Source organism: Cyprinus carpio, chromosome A15, assembly GCF_018340385.1.
Source record: "Cyprinus carpio isolate SPL01 chromosome A15, ASM1834038v1, whole genome shotgun sequence".
In the NCBI taxonomy this organism is placed as follows: domain Eukaryota; kingdom Metazoa; phylum Chordata; class Actinopteri; order Cypriniformes; family Cyprinidae; genus Cyprinus; species Cyprinus carpio.
The window spans coordinates 16,929,188-16,947,060 of record NC_056586.1 but is presented as its reverse complement, the minus strand read 5'-3'; the positions used below and the strand labels follow the sequence as shown (position 1 = coordinate 16,947,060).

The following is a 17,873-nucleotide window of genomic DNA, read 5'->3' as shown; positions in this document are numbered from 1 at the left end:
TTCTAATATTTCTATTGTTCTAAAGCTAAATCAAATGATTAATATATTATCTGAAAAAAAAACACTGGTAATGTTATAACCTGCACATGCATTAACCTGATGAACAGCTCCAATTGAATGTAATTTAATTTAATTTAAAGTTAATATTTAACCCCAGAAAAGTTCCATTGACCGCAGACACCGCCTTTTTTAGTTTGCAACCCCTGATATACAGTTTGTGATTAATTGCTATGAATTGTATTAATTCATCATCATATCATGTAATTCATTCAATTCAAATATGCAATCGATTGAAAGCCCTAGTCATTATGCACTAAAAGAGAAGATAACAAAACAAAACTGCCGATTGTAATGAAATTGTTGCAGACCGTGGAGTCTGGACTGAGAGTTAATGTGGATGAATTGTCCAGTGTTTGAACCGGGACTCTTAAAGCCTTGCATTACACTAATAGGTGTTGAGTGACCTGTTGCTGAGCTGCACTCTCACTCTGTCACTTCCCTTAAAACTGTCATCAAGTCGTAAATTACTCTCAGGATGAGGAGTGATGGTGACATCTTTGTTTAGCCGACACCAGGCGAGGATTGCTGGTCGGGAAGGGCTAAAGACAAAAAATACAAAGTAAAGAAAAGCAGGGAGAGATATTGGCACATATTTATTGGTGTTGGACGGAGGTGAAGCGAATAACTAAATATCTGAGCGGTGTGAGCCGCTGATGGGGAGATACGAGCGGTTTGTCAGTATATCACCTTGACTGGAGCAGCCGTGAACGTCTCGCTGTCTGTCAGCGTAGACCAGAGGACACGGCACTAAATAAACACGCTCAGCAGAGCACAGTGAAGTGCGCGGTTTCTTTTTTTCTCCCTCTAATAAAACCAGGAATTCCAAGTGGGATATCGAGGAGAGAAGACAACAGACATTTTGATAACCTCAAATCTTTAGAAATGCCGCTTTCTTTGCCCCGACCATCCCTGAACGTACAGAAAAACACAGAGCGTAGCTCAAAGAAGCATTTAAATCCTTCCTGTCCCACCATGGAGTTCAAGGCAGTGAGGAAAGTGAAGGAGCTTAGCAGTTTTCCAGTCTGGGATGCAGGTGAAGAGCTGGCTTTTTCAGGTTTTGGAGGAACTGGTGCACTTTCTTGAAGGAAAACTGTAAAGGATGGGTGCACAGATGTTCTTAATAACAAAACCAAACCAAACTCAGTGTGACTAAACATGTATTCCTCTGAAATCACAGGCTGACACTGTCCGCCACAAATCTGAGAGGAAATTGTATCCGTTTCTAAGTGCTTTGCATAATAAATCTGGAAATATTCTTTAAAAGGTATATAATGTCATGCCAGTAATGATGATGAGACGGACGCAAAACACTGCAAAGAGCCAGTCTGAGTTAAAAGCTGGCCATAACATTGAGCGCTCGTCTCCTAGCGGTGGGACTAAAGCTGGCCAACTATGGTAAAAGCTCTTTGAAGAGGCTTTGGTCAGCAGATGATTTGGTCAACATGTTCTTATTTGAGTGCATTTTACACTTGCATTGCATCTGAATTTCTTTGAAGCGACCGCTGGAGTTGGTTTGTCTGTATCTGAAATCACTCTTTCCCTCTGGGTCTCACTTCAAGTGGCTAGTATGACTCAAGCTGCAGTGATTCAGCGGGCCATTTGAGCGAACGGATTATTCTAAATAAATATTGGCATGGGGAGCGGCTTACACAAAAATGTATCCGAAAATCAATAAATTATGAAACATAAACATGTTTAGTGAGATGGAGGAGAAGGGAAGACAGACGTTACTAAACAGAAGCCAATTTTGTCTTCCCCCTATTGGCATTTCTCCTGCTGCTTCTAGAGTGTTTTTCCTCTCTCTCTCTAACTAATTCACTGAAAAGACTCCTTGCATGTCATTTCCACTTTTAATTTAACATATGAGGACTCTTGACGTGAGTTAATAGCTTTTCCTCAAGGGCATAATTCAATCTGTGATGTCCACCATCAAAGCCCGGCCACATTACAGTCCGGGCCACAGACGAGGCGCCATCAGGGGGGAAGGCGGCCCCTCATTTGTTTTCAAACTAATGCAATGGTGGGCTTTAAACAACTAAAAGGAGCACGGATCTCATTTGAACTTATCAGGGGACTTGCCGTGACAAGCTGACCATATGGTCGCTGTACGTCAGCCAGCGGGGTCTATGTTACAGCGCTCATGAAATGCAGACATTTCTCTCAACGTCACATTTATTATCTCACACCAGCTTTTCCTCAGACACGGCTTGGGCACACGGCCACGGTACACACACACCGTGGTAGCCATTTGGGAGGCCGGCATCAAACACTAAAAGAGAAACAGAAACTTTTCCCCTCCATTTCCAGTGTTCCAGCTCATTGGGATATCGTTGTGGAAGGTGCCTGATTCGGCATGATTTCCCTTTTCCTTAGAGAGCTGCTGGAAAATATGCGTTCCCCAGGTGTGAGCGCAGCGGTCTATGGTATTTACAAGCCACCAAGTTTTGAGGTTTGTGATGGTTTTACTTCTACGTTCTCTGCTCTTCTGAGTAGAATTTGTACGACCTCACTCATACGATTTTATACGATTTGTCAAAACCCCAGTGTCGGGTAGGTTTAGGGGCGAGTTAGATGTAGGTCATTCATACAAATTCATACGAATTGTGCAACTCGTAAAATACATACGATTTGGCAAAAATTTTATGAATTTGTATGAGTGTGGTCGTACGAATTCGTACAAATTAGCCACCTCGTAAAATATGTACGAAATGCCATGAGATCAGGCTGGATTTTCTCCATGCAGAAATAAATGTATAGCATAATGTATAATCCAAAACATGCTAAAATTCTGCAGTATATAAAATCTATTGTTTTTATACATCTAATGAATGATTAAAAGTAGATGGCCTAATATCAAACTTTTTTTTTAATTGTTGCCGATTCTGATTCTTTATTCACGATTATTTGAAAATGCAGTAAATTAACAGGAAAAATAGGAATTTGAAAAAGCATTATACTTTTGGTTTAATTAAATAATTTGCTTTAACTCATGTCTCCTAAGCTGTTTATCATAAAATCTTATGTTCCACTATTTGTATTTGAGCTGCAACCTTCCATCTTTTTCCTGTGTGAGAGTGTTTTGTTTTGGAACACTTGATGATACTTAATACTTCCATTTGATATTAAGCACACTGTTCACTTCTTTAAAAGGAAAAACTAATTAACATTTAATACAACATCTAAATCAATCATATAATTCCGATGAAATGCGGAGCTCCAGTTGTGTCCCACATTAATGTGCCTAGCCCAGTTAAGAGGAAGCTATGGGGAATATTAAGATTTATCACGTTAATGATAAGGCTTTGAAACACATACGTCCTCTGAGATCACAGTACAGCACTGCAGGAAAAAGATCTAATTAAAACGTATGAGAGGATACCACAACAAAAGCTGAAACTCAAGCCAGAGGAAGGACAGCAACACATGTGATTCATATTTCAGGGGGATGAGGGATGCAGGGAAGTCCATTCTGCTGAGGTTCAATCTTTAAAGCTGTATATATACACACATAAAGCATTTTCCTGCTTTAATTCTTACCTGTAATATTTGCAGCAAAATTATGCATTGCTTCAATAATAATCACCCCCCTTTTGATAGTAAAGTAACTTTCTGAATTTGCATCTAATAAAAATCTCTGATTTTCTCCATATATACTCAAGCCAATGATTATACATTGTCCAAATAAAATTGTCAAATCAAATTAAAGGGTGAAGAAGATGAATGACTGCAAACGTATTGCACACATCTGACTCACCCATTGGCCGGAGCGGTGCGCGGCGCACCAATACTTTTTTCACCTTTATTCCAAATGTCACCAGTCAATAAAATCATAACGACAACAATATGAATGTGAACACAAAAGCATTTATGAATAAACAATCTCTGTCGTTTGTTTGGGAAAAAACGGAGCAGGAACGGAATGCTCACTTTGAAGGGAAGGTTCGTTTAAACCACAGCATGGACTGACAAACAGAGCTCTGATGTTTTCTAACGTAGCAAAACACAATATTTTGTGATGAACTCTACAACAAAAAACTCTTTTCTCTCTCCCATGAATTCAGCGGCACTGACTAACTTAACTTAAATGCCAAGCTGATGTCATAGACATGCTTATGACCAACAAAATATTATAATTCACTAATTTTCCTCTCACAGTTGCCTTTATGTACAGTACTTTTCAACAGGCAACATTTTCAATTAAAACAAATTAGGTTTACGATTACAAAAAAAATACACAAAAACCAAACAGCAAAACCACATACAGAAACAGAGCAAAAAAGGAACAATAAAAAGCACATCCTTTGGTTCTCCCCACAGCGTGCTAGAATAAACTAAAGCCGAAAAAAAAATACTGGAAAAAATTCTTGGAAACGAATGAAAGATGGAATGAACACAGTCGTTTGCTGAAGCGAGGACAAAGCATGCTGGGAGTGAATTGGAAAAACTCACCATGGAGTTTTAATGGAAAAACATCCAGCCCCAAAGAGGTAGGGCTTCATGAAGGGACAGATACACAGAGATAGATGGGAAAAGCATAATTATTGATTTGACTGGGCAAACAGTTTACCGTTTAATGATGCATAAGTTAAAAAAGCACGACAATAGTGGGTTTTAACATATACTAGACCAGATCAAATTAGCAATAATATAACTCAATATAATGCAATTCTCATCAAATGTCTAAAGTAAACACCATTGGTGGTTTTTAGGAGGGACGTGGGAGACATGAGGTCAGTTTCTTCCAGTCTGACAGTTCAATAGAAGTTCAATAGTGGTTTAATTGAAGTAAGATGCTGTGCAAGATGTTGTTTTATGCTGAAGGGTTAGTAGAAAGGAGAAGTGGATCCCTGATCTACAGCCAGAGCAATGGATGACCGTAAACATTTTACAGCCAATAGTGTTTCCCAAAAGCAATAAAAAGGACATGAAATCCAACTCTGGCAGAAGAAGTCATACACTCTGCAGCCCTTTGGATGAGTTTACTATTCAGTAGTCGTGAATCACTGTCTGTGAAACAAAACCTTACAGTTTTACACAGACACTGAACCTTTCTCATTGGCAAACAGCTATCATGAAGATTTTCCCAGATCAAACAAATCGTGGCGAGAGAGATGAGTGATGGTCAGGCTGAGTTTAACTTATAAATGCTATTGTGTTAGACATTCTGAAAAATAAATGAATCATAATCCCACACAGGGCTTAAGATACTCAAACATCACAGCCTGAGCAAAAAAAAAAAACACAAGTTGCTCAGTTGCGTCTCAAGTGGCACAGAGTGAGACACTTCAGCTGAATGGACTCAACAAATATCCAGCTGTGAAAATGGATGGACGCCACTGCTAAATGAATGGTTTCCATGGAGATAGAAACACGTTAAACCTGGGTTTGTTTAGCAGCACTGATGATCAGTTTGGTGTTAGTGCAACTGTGAGTTATAAAATATCTATAAAAGATTAAGGGACACATCTGCATTGAAATAAGTAGGACAACACTGTACTATCTATCACATGACACGCTCATGCACTTCTAATAAGATCAGACCTGACCGCAAACCATAACAATAACATAAAAAGCAAGAGAAAAAGCAGATTTCATTCAAATCCGTAGAGTGCTATGAGGGTCTTAATTCCTGAGAAATGTTTACAGGAAAAAAAAAAATGCCTGTTAACATGAAGCAAGAAGTCACATGATGACAGACAGTGAGCGTCGAGGGCAACAACCTCACTTCATCAAAATAATCTTTTGCACATTTATCTCTCTGATTTCCGTAAGTGTAATGCTGTATATTCAAAGGCATTAAAATGAGGTGATTTGAGCAAATGCTTAGACTGTGACATGTAACATGGCTGGGTAGCACCCGAGCTCTTTATTCGAACGGTCATTACGGCACTATGAGACAATGGCCCAAAAGCAGCTCAATTCGCATATTACACTAAGCCTACCACATCTGAGGTCAGATCCAGCCATCCAGCAACACGCACATTCACACTCTGTTGAATAAGAAAGAACACCATCAGTTAATGTTAGGGTGTGTGATTCAACCCAGTGATTCAAATATTTTAAATCTGTCCAGCAAAAACATTTGTTCAAATTAGTTTATTTATTTATTTATTTTTAATTTACAGATCTACAAAGAGGCACGAGAAAAAGTTAAGCGCACTGTAAAAAAAATAGTGTAATATTAAATGTAAAATATTATAAAAACACTACGAAAAAAAAAAACTGTTAATAGGTTAACAGTAAGTTCCAGTACTATATACAGGGAAAAACTGTAAAAGATCTAACCAGAAATTTCATGTAATTTCACAGTAAAATGCTGTTAAATGTACAGTTTTCAAAAATAAAAAAATAAAAAAAATCAACATATAATTTACATTCAAAAACTGATATTCCCAGAATTCCCTGCATGATACTCCACATTTAAAAGTATTTTGTTTGAATAAAGTTTCTTAATAGTTTTTGTAATCAGTTGTCCATGTACATTTGAGTTTTATGTTACATCATCTGTTATTTAATGAATGTTTATTCCATTTAAGAGTCATGTGTGTTACCATGATGGTGTTTTGTGTTTGTGTTATTGACATTAGAATCTACTTCAGCTTGTGGAAAAGCTACTTATAAATTTTGATTCTTAATGTAGCTTTCTCTTTTACCACCTGCTTTATTATGGTCGTTGTCAGTACATGTTAAAGGTACAAAACAGATTTTAGTAGCAGTGTGCCCTGTTAATTTTACTGGTTTACATTCAAATTTTCTTGTTTGTAAATTGCAGTTTTATACTGTAAAACTTACAGTTTTTCTGTAGTAATTTTTACCAAATTATTCTAGCATCCACAGCTGCCAAAATTATTTTGTAAAAAACACAGAATGAATGAATGAATTAATTTAACTGCTTTTTATCCACAAAAGGCAAGAATGCAGAAGCATTTTGAGGAAGCGATGACAAATGAGTATACAGCTATGCTTCCACCCCCCTAGATGCGCTCAACTGAAAAATACACATTAAATTATGATGGAAACACCTTTACAGAATAAATTTGCATCATAAATAAGCATCAGCAAGTCATGTGACTTTGCATCAATAAATCATATGATTGGATAACTGAACTAATCAGCTCACCAATCTCATCACACACCATCTCAAATGTTATTTTAATCATTTTGAAATACCTGTCATCAAAATGATTTGGTATAATCACCTACAACTGCATTCCCAAACATCAGGCATCCGAATGCAAGACAACATGCCAGTGTTTATTAGTCTCTGTGTTGTCTGTGCACTCTGACACTTTCCATTTAAAAAGCAACACCAGTGTCTCTTTAAGCCTCAAAATGTGCATGTAAAACATTTAGAAAGGCAAAAGTCAATAAGACTTTTATGAGATTTGGTTTTAATAAATACTATGCTAATACAAACCTTCAAAAATATTGTAGTATTCGTTGCTTGTTGAGCATAAGATAAATGGTAAAACTGTGTAAACAACAAAAAGAACTGAAACAGGACTAAAACAACCCCAAGGGGCTCTGCTACCTCATTTTTTGAAGTCCACCACACACTGCAAGAAAGAACATCTATTATGCTTTCCATAAAACATGCTTCTTCAAAGCTCACACTCTAATGCTATTTCCAATGCTCACCAAAACAGTGATCATTCAGTCATTACTGAAACACCAATAGCATCAGTGGGATTCAAGTCCTTTTAGCACAATCACTACAGTCTAACTATATCAATATTCAAGTAAACATGGTCTAAAAATGGTACTAAGCTGGCTGATGAAGTGACTCTGGAGAAGGAATTAAAGAACAAATGGAGGTTACGTAGAAGAAAGATTACTCATCACTCAGCAGACACATGGAAAAGGGGAGATGAAGTCATCAGGGCTGATATCAGAGCTCATTGAGCTGGCTGATTTGACAGCTGAAATCAAGAGAACAGCTGAAGTGGTTCGCAGAAAAAGAAGGTCAGACAGTGGCACAGCTCCTGGAACGGCACAGTATATTAACATAGTGCGAGACTCACTGCTGCCTCACCTGAGGGGACCAGACACTTCTCAAGACCAGAGTTTTCAGTGAGTTAAGTATTAGACGAGCATTAATAATAAAAGATCTAAAAGTCTGGACCAAAACAAACAGTTATTGGATCTGAAACTGTTGTGTTCTAGCCCCATTCCACTTGTTTACAGATTGGAGAAAAAAAACTTTATTAGTAAAATAGACATTAAAAAATATATACTCAAGCACCTAGTAGAACGTAGAAGTACATCATGTGATTTTGCACTCTGAACAAAGCACTCAGTTCATTTAAGCAAATCTAAAACAGTGTTGTTATTGTTTAAAGAAAAATTAGTTAGAAATTAGAAAAAAATAGTTTCTGTCAACTGAAATTAAGTTGAAATACAAAATGTATAAATATATATATTGAATGAAAAAAAATACAACTGAAAACTAACCGAAATAAAATAAGCTGAAGTTGAAGTACTAAAATTACTAAAACTGAAATAAATTACATTTAGTTTTTTCAATATAAGAAATATTGAAATAAAAAAAATGACAAGACTAAAACAGAGAATGTAACAAAAAAAAGTTTTTTTTTATTTATTTTTTTTTATAATAAATACTATATCAATATAAATTTAATACTAAAATAATGAAAAGCAGTGTGGACTAATTCCTGAATCTTAAGTCAATTATTGTTATGAATTGCTCAAATGGGTTACAGTTAGAATCAGTTTGTATAAAGCATTAACAAAGAGTTGTTTTTTTTTTTTACCCAAGTTGAGCAAAATGGACATTATAACTGAAATATACCAAAACAAATTGAATAGTATGGAGCGAATCAAAATGAGAAAATGAAACTGGGAATCAAATTGGATCAGGCCACCAAAATCAAAATTGCTTTGTAAAGTTCTTAACACCACTTAAAAGGCACTCAAATTAATGCTGTGTTAATACCCAATATCGCTCACTTGGAGGCAAGACAGTTGGGGGCAAAACTGGCGTTTCAACCTGCTTTTCTCCCGCACCAGGCCATTTGATTTATCCAAAACACCAAACATCCATTTGCATTATTAAAGAGACTTTGTCTGTAAGGAGGATGATCTCACATGTGGTGGCCAGGTCCTCTGCCATTCCCCAGCCACAGCTCTGACTGCTGAACATCTGAGGGTAGAGTTTTTTGGGCATGTTGATGGGCAAAGAGAATATGAGCAGAGACATTTGGGTGCGGGAAACAGCTGACTGTCTGACTGACATATACATAGACACACAACATGGTTCAGCACAACATAGGACATCTCTTGTCTGCCACCACATATGCTAGCCTCAGCTAAGGAGAGAAAGAGAAGGGATAAAATGGGACTGGACTTGAAGACAGTGACGTCTACTCTGTCACCATGCACAGCCTTGGACTCATGTCTGTTGAAAAAGGCAGTTTAAATGGGCACTGAGAGCATATAAGGTCTTCAAAGCCAGAAAGTAAACCAAACAAAAGGCTGAATTATTCAAACTTCAAACTGGTGCATGCTTGACAACTCTTCAAATCAAAACTAGATGAGCAAGAGCCCTCAAAACAATCTCAGCACAAAGTGTGCTGCATGACAATGAGCTGCAGGGCCTTGTATAAATCTGCCTATTTAAAGTTGACCCGACGTGCCACTGTTTCGTTAGCGAATTTCCCATTCAAACTTTGCATTTAAATAAAAATAAACAATTGGAATAAGTCATAATTATGTTTAGTCAGTATGTAAATGCACACTGCAGTCATTACCGGCGTGTTCATGTTACATGGAGGGCAACTGCATGGTATGTCCAGTGATTGTAATACATCTGGCTTGGGAACAAACGACCGAGTACAGCAAAGATTCATATGTGGGGAAAAAGCAGGTTTGCATGTTTGTGTAAATTCAGGCAATCATCTGGCAAATGACGGTTTGATGACACTTAAGTGCTTTAGCATGAGTCAAGAGTTCACGCAAATTCATGTCATGTTTCAAATCCACGACACAGTTCTCGCAAATGAGAAATGCTATCGCCAGCAATCGTCTTGACATATCCAGTGACTTACAGTATAACAACATTTCGCTGAACTGCTTAACAATTGACAAACGCAGCCGGTCCTGCAACAAAAGATAATTGTGTAAAGTTGTCGTTTATAACCTGTCTAACAGATATCATAAATCAATATGTTTTAAGATATTACCTGCTTTAAGTACCTTGCGCATTGAAATGGCAATGTAATTTCCACTGAAAACTCTGGTTTGAAGTGACAACTCAGCAAATGGCAAAATGACAAAAGACTACCAGTAGGTCAAATTAGTAGCAGACTTCTTATCCAGCTGGAATATAGCCTCAAGTATTAGCAATTCATTTTCATAGCCACATAGAAACGTTTCAGTTCACGGATATGATTTGTGAGAATTGAGAATTTGTCTTGCTCTTCAGTTGGAATTCAATTGTTAATCTAAAATTAATATTATTATGATGTGCACTGTAGCATAACATTAAAAGGCTCATATTGATGCCTTTAAGTGTTAAAATAGTATGGAGAAACCCACCCAGAGCGCTTGGTGATGGTGCCTAAGGTCATCGGCTGCTTGATCTGAGCCAGTGGAAGCACAACCGTCAAACTGGGTAGTGGAGACAGGCGTGGGTTACCCATGTTGTTGTTAGTGAAGTTGTTATAGGATTCTTGACTGGTGAGTTTGGCTGTGAAAGAAAAGGAAAAAATTGAACAAATGGGAGTTTGTACTAACAATAAAAATCTTTAGGTCACATATATACTACAACAATTTTTTTTAAGTTAATACTTTTTATTTAGCGAGGATGCATTAAATTAATCAAATAGGAGTAAACACATTTAAAAAAGTTTCTTGATCACCAAATCAACATATTAGAATGATTTCTGAAGGATCATATGACACTGGACGCTTGAATAATGGCTGCTAAAAAAAAACTCAGCTTTGCCATCATAGGAATAAATTACATTTTAAAATATATTAATATTGTTCTTAATAATATTTCACAAATACATGCAGCCTTGGTGAGTACAAGAGACTTTAAATTAAAGGATTAGTTCACTTCCAGAATAAAAATGTCCTGATAATTTACTCACCCCTATGTCATCCAAGATGTTCATGTGTTTCTGTCTTCAGTTGGAAATAAATTAATGCTTTGGAGAAAAACATTCCAGGATTTTTCTCCATACAATGGACTTAAATAGTGGCCAAAGGTTTGTTTTAGTGCAGCTTCAAAGGGCTCAACATGATCCCAGCCAATGAATAAGGCTCTTATCTAGCGAAACAATTGGTCATTTTCTAAAACAAATAAAAAAATTCTATACTTTTTAACCACAAATGCTCATCTTGCACTAGTTCCACGGTCTATGTCCGCAAATACACACATTACTTAATCACATTGGAAAGATCAAGCACGGTTAGATCTTTGTCTGTGTACTCCAGTTCTGTGTACTAAAAAGATAGGGTAGAGCCAAAAACTCCATCATCTGACATTGTTGTTGTACCTTTTTTTGTAAAAGGCATTTGACTTTCTTTGCACGTTCACTTTGTAAAATTTGGTCAGTACTTCAGTCAACGTCACACGTGACCTTTTCAACGTGACTACATAATGCGTGAACTCGAGCTAGTGCAAGACAAATATTTGTGGTTAAAAAGTATATACATTTTTATTTTTTTAAGAAAATGACGGATCGTTTCGATAGATAAGACCCTTATTCCTCGGCTAGGATTGTGTAGAGCCCTTTGAAGCCGCATTGAAACTGCAATTTAGACCTTCACCCAATTTTGGTTTCACCATTGATGTCCACTATATGGAGAAAAATCCTGGTATGTTTTCCTTAATTTAACTTAATTTCTGTGTGACTGAAGAAAGAAAGACATGAACATCTTGGATGACATAGGGGTGAGTAAATTATCAGGATTTCTTTCTTCTGGAAGTGAACTAATCCTTTAAATCAACAGCATATGTTAAGTCTTTTCTTAAAAATAATGCTGAATGGTCAGCATTCCGATCATGCTAAAATACACACACTGAATTCATAATGTAGCAGATCCTCTCAGGGATATAAACAACAGATACAAGGTTTCTACAGCTCTCCCCTTAATTGTCCAGTTTTCATGAGATTTTTTTTGCTTTTTATTCCAACTAGTACACAGGAGGCATCAATTTGATCCATGCTTCCATGCACTTCTTAAAAAAGCAAAAACAATATAGTGCAGATGTACCTAACACAAATATTACACAAAGTTCAAGTGCTGCTTTTTGGGGTTTTTGAACTGCACTAATTTTTTCCCTTTCAATGTACAATATTTCAGACCAGCCCAATAATCTCAGCGAACATTTTCCTTGCTTCCATTGTAATATCGCCAGGAAGAGGGTATTCAGGGGATCGGAGAAATACCTGAGACACAAAACATTGATTATCTGAGGGCAAAAGCGCTGAGAGCGGCCGTGCTACAGTGTTGGAGGGGTTTTAGATCATTAGCCAGCCTCACTGTGTCTCTCTAATACCCAGAAATGCTGTCTTTGTGCTTAACCAAAGAGAGGCCATTTAGGCCTCATGGCCCTCGATAAAGGCCTGCTTTGGCTGGAGAATTACACAAACCCCTGCGCCATTCCACACAGGGCCCGGATCTCAAGGGCCCTTCACATTTCAAAACCACTACACCCCAAGCGCAGCCACCTTTTGTGTGCAAGAGCAGCAGTACAGAAAAGAAAAGGAATTTGAACAGGAAGCAGCCTGAAAACCCATAATGGTGCTTCTGATGGACAAAGACGAGGAGTAGAGGAAGAAAAATCTTAATGAATTTAGCATCTTTCCAAGAAGGACATACTCAGTCTCGGCGCACTTTTTAACCCCCACTAAATCAAAACCCAACTCACTCGCAGACACGCACGCAAACAGCATCACAGCGGCAAAGTTTAAGCCCTCAAAAAGCAGACGCCTCGCACGGGATGATGTAAAACTCAGCCGCCGCATGATGTCAGACCTAGTGTGGCAGGCTTGGCTGAAACCCTCAAGAACGGCACTTCCGAGAGAGGCAAGGCGTCTGGCCGGTCAAAACGATAGTGCTTATGGAGCCGTCATTTGATTAATGACTCATGTGTGATGGCCTTCGCAGTGATACATGACAAGCCAATGGAAAGAATATCCATCAATGCAAATCCACAGCCATCGCAGGCCTAACTCCAAGAGGCCAGCAGGGTCACCCCCTGTCACCTGACCCTTCTGTTCAAGCTCACTCCACTCCATTTGCATTTTCTTCTAATGGCACAGACCTGGTCGCCCTGGTACTGACCTGTCAATCTTGGTTTTCTCCCCCAAGCTGTACTATTTGCATCTGATAAAGCAATGAACACAAACGATCCATCTAAGCTGATGCTTTCCATTCGTTATTAGGTTCATTTTCACACATAAACCTAAAAAAACCCTAAAATTCTTAAGCAAACATCATCCCATTTTAATCGCATCACCACCGAACTGAGTTAAAAAATGCAACCTTGAAGGCTGCCAATGCGAATAACATTCCCGGGGACAGAATATCAGAGGATGTTCCAAAGTGTCAAACGTTGAGAAATCGCCAGGCTTTAGCAGCATCTGTGGAAGGCTTGAATTCCTAGAAAAAAGTTGATTCCGCTCTCCCGGTGTGGGAATACTTTGATATATTCTGTTTCACCCATTCATGTCTTTCTTGCTCGTCCAGGTTTCCCAGACATGCTCCTGTAAGAGCGTAGTTCACAGGAGGTAGGGATTAGGACTGGAGGGGAGGAGGGGAAAAAAAGAGGGATGAGTGGAGAGGAAAAGGAACAATGGCGGAACCGCCGCACTTAGGGGGAAGGCGCTGTCATGTCAAGTCTGCCTGTGCCAATTCCCAGAGCTATCATTATTAAAATACACACTTTCAAAGGAGGAGTACTACAAGTGGGGGGGGGGAGAAGTAAGTAAAAGGAGAGGCCAGAAAGTGCCGGATTAAAGCAATCCCAGTGGACAAAGAGAAAACAAATTAAAATAAGTATTATTAAACAAAGATGCTGCAAAGAAAATAAACTTCACGAGATTTACTGTTACTTCCTGCTATTAGCAGACGTTGTGCCATACAAGTATTTTCACCGTAAGACTTCAAACTGCATTATAAAATGTTCAAATAACTCGTTCCATGTGCTGATTTCACTTCAGAAGTCGCCGTTTGATTACAAGCCATTACATCATGACCGAAATCATTCACTGCTGTATAACAGCAATATACGTATTTATAAAGAAAATGTGAACACATTCAAGCATGTAATTTATTAACCAAACTACATTCGAACGTCTCGCTACGAGGCTGTCTGAAATCAGATCCAATAGTTTACAACATGTCGGGGTTTACAGCTCATCAGAGGAGCACCTTGGTGACAGTGGGAATCTACACTCTTCTGTGGCTCAGATAACAGCCTTACTCAAACCATATGTGTGCGGGTTTGTTTGCAAGGCAGTGTGTATGTGTGTGTGTGAGGATGTTTCACCTCAGACGAGCAGGCTTTGCAAACGGTGCATGAGAAAATGAACAGGAAGGCATCCACAGACTCAATCAATGCACCTCGGCATGTGGCTCTGATCAGGAGCACGTAATCTGATCATGTCAATTTACTTATGGGTAAGTGGGAACCGTATTCTCTCCTTCCAGTCATGAACACTGCAGTGTCATTTCAGACATGTCTAAATGAAACCCTATGCTAGTCTGTCAGAGAAAAAAAAAAGAAATGTTTTAGTGAATAAGTTCAATTCAAAGCACCAGGACGTCAATCAACTCGCTGCCTTATAGCGTCGTAACAGCTATAGACACAGAGGGGCACACATCTCCCCCAATATTCAAATTAGTGCTTGACCAATATGGGTTTGCAATGGTTGATTCTTAAATTATTACATTTAATGCTGCTCAGTCTTGAAAATGTGAATACATCAGTGATATAACAAAAGAATAACCCAAAAATAAGAGTGACTACAGAGAGAAACTGATTTATAATAAATAATCATGTGAAAAAGAGACAAATATTAATAAAAACTATATAATATTAATAAAAATATAATTAAATAATTATTATATATTTTAAATGTTTATATATATATATATATATATATATATATATATATATATATATATATATATATATATATATATATATATATATATATATAAATAAATTAAATTAAATCTAATGTAAATCAAATTATATAATATAAGGCCTAATTAAAAAAAAATAAAAAAAAATAGTAAAAGAGCAACACAATTCCAGTGCTGCAGCAGCTGAATGAAAAGGAAATGTAGGAGAATTTCCTGTTTCTTATGCCTGTGCCATGGATGTGTTAAACAGCAATGACAAATGATGTTTCCTTAAATAAATATTTGTATAAATTGTTCTAGCCTAGAAATGTCAATTATCAAAATTTATTTGAACTCAAAAGCTCTACTGCGTTTCCAAAAGCACACTATATTTTCAAACTCATTAATGCAATTAAAATATCTAGTATCCAACCACAACATCAAACCTGCAGAACTGCCAAAGTTCATAATTACAACCAAAATTACAAACCAAGGGTGGTTTTAACTGGTAGAACCCTGAAAGGAGTGAGTGTTAAATAATATCAAAGCATCTAACTTAAGAAATTAAAAACCAGACATTCCATCATTACTCGATTTGACAATATGGCAAAAACATGCATATCCAACAGCTGTTTCAGCCACAAAATAGGCAATATAATCCATTTATTTGCTTACCATAAAATTATATTGTGCAAACAGAAACATATCAGAGTTTTGTGGTTTTGGTCTAAGGCCTCGTTTACACTGCCAGTTAAATGTGACCCAATTCCGATTTTTTGCTCATATGTGACACAGATCGGATCTGTTCTATGACAGTGTAATTGGGAAAAAATGCATGCATTCGGATATTTCAAGATCAGTTTCAGGCCTCATTCATATGTGGAAATAAATCGGATATAAATCAGATATGTGGAAATGTGACTGTCATGTAAACAGGCAGATCGGATTTTCTGAGGCATTGCGTTCTGTACGTCATTAAAACTACATCTCTGCAATGTAACGTCATCATATGTGACCCGTGCTGGCAAAATTAGTGTAAATTCAAATGAGTTCTTTTGAGCTACAGGCAAAAAAAAAAAAAAATATAAAAAAAAATAAAAAATTCCTTATCTTTATTTGTACATTTTCTGAGAGGATTACATTTTCTCCTCTCGCTTCTCGTGCTGACTGTCATCCAAAGTGCGTGCATATAACGTTGCGTGATCCCAATAAAAACACACATATACAGAATTACAGTATTTCTCTACAGTCTTAAGTGAACGCTTAGGGAACTGTTGGGAGAAAACATCTGATGTGTAACATTATATTAGATCCGTGCATTACAGTATAGGACATCTGTATGATTATCACAATATTAATCTAACAATAAAAGAGGGAATCACTCGCTGCACTTCACTGAACTGCTTTTTTAGTTTTAATAATCAATTTATTTGTAATAAACACACAAGTTATTTTTACATTTGATTGTTTTTCGTACATGAATGCTTTTTAGATATAAAATGATAAAGGTAATACATTATTTGTTTCTTTCTAGGCTATTTGTTCTACTGTTTTTTTTGCATCTGTTTTTATAATAGCAAAGATAAAATAAAATTTTTTGTATCTGTTTTTTTATTTATTAATATAGTATTTAATGTTTAGTAGTTTTGGAGGAATTTATTATAGTTTTTATATGGGTGTGACTCTGTCATTTTTTGTCTGATTCCAACCAATCATAAATCATTTTGAAGGTCTTTTAATGGAGAATTTCATTTTTTTTTTTTATTGCTCATTGTGACTCATTTTGTCAGCACAAGTCTCATTATTCTCATGAGGAAGCACATGTGGAGGCGGTATACTGTATGACAACAACACATGCACGATGTTTCAGATGGTATGGCAAGTGTAAACACATGAATCGGATATGGGTCACAATTGAAAGAACATGTAAATGGACAGCCAAAAAAAAAACGGATGTAGGCAACAATTCAGAATTGGGCATCAAGACCTGCAGTGTAAACGAGGCCCAAGTTACACATTTAAAAAAAGCCTGACAAAGAAAAAAAATATTTAGTCCATGTAAAAGTACTCAACCACCAGAGCATTTAAAGCTCATCTTAATGGGATAAAATATATATACACAATATAAAGAATTATTCATTCTAAATATTTCAAACAATCATATCAGACTTGTTGACAGCAAGAGGAGGAATGCTGCATTGCATCATGGTACAGAGAAAATTTCACTGTGGGACAGTGCAGGGTCTAAGGTCATGAGAAGTGTCAAAATCACATTTCCTCACAGTGGGAAAGGGCAGCACATCATCATGACTCACTCTGGCTGATAAAGACACACCAGCCCACTCAAAAAGTTTTCGCATGAGAGCTAGACCAAAAAAAAAAAAAAAAAAACATACCAGGCCACCCAGGCCAAACAACAACACAGTCTCAATGGGATGTTTACAATCGCTGTGCCAGGGGAGAGACAATGCTGCAAGAAGAAACTGGGTGGGGGTGGGAAAGAAAAGATTTTCTTAAATTACAAACCTTAAGCATTAAAATTATAAAAATGCCCATTAACATGGAATAAGATCAAACAACAAATACGTTTTACTATATAAAGTACAACTGTTTAAAACTTTTTGGAAACAAAAACAAGTATACTAAAAATGTGCAAACAATATAAGTAAAAAAGATATACAAAATATTTAAAAATACATTTTACAAAAAAATTA

General features: G+C 37.0%; 1 protein-coding gene across 1 annotated transcript in view; it reads right to left on the bottom strand.

Annotated features, from left to right (window-relative positions):
• The window catches only part of LOC109109872 (BCAS3 microtubule associated cell migration factor-like), a 211,103-nt gene that overhangs the window by 137,823 nt on the left and 55,407 nt on the right, over window positions 1–17,873 (bottom strand). Inside the window, exons 16-17 of the mRNA XM_042771251.1 lie at window positions 10,611–10,765; window positions 4,510–4,553 (exon numbers count right to left, since the gene is read on the bottom strand). Of these exons, the coding sequence (XP_042627185.1) occupies window positions 4,510–4,553; window positions 10,611–10,765 (199 nt within the window). The remainder of the gene's footprint in view (window positions 1–4,509; window positions 4,554–10,610; window positions 10,766–17,873) is intronic.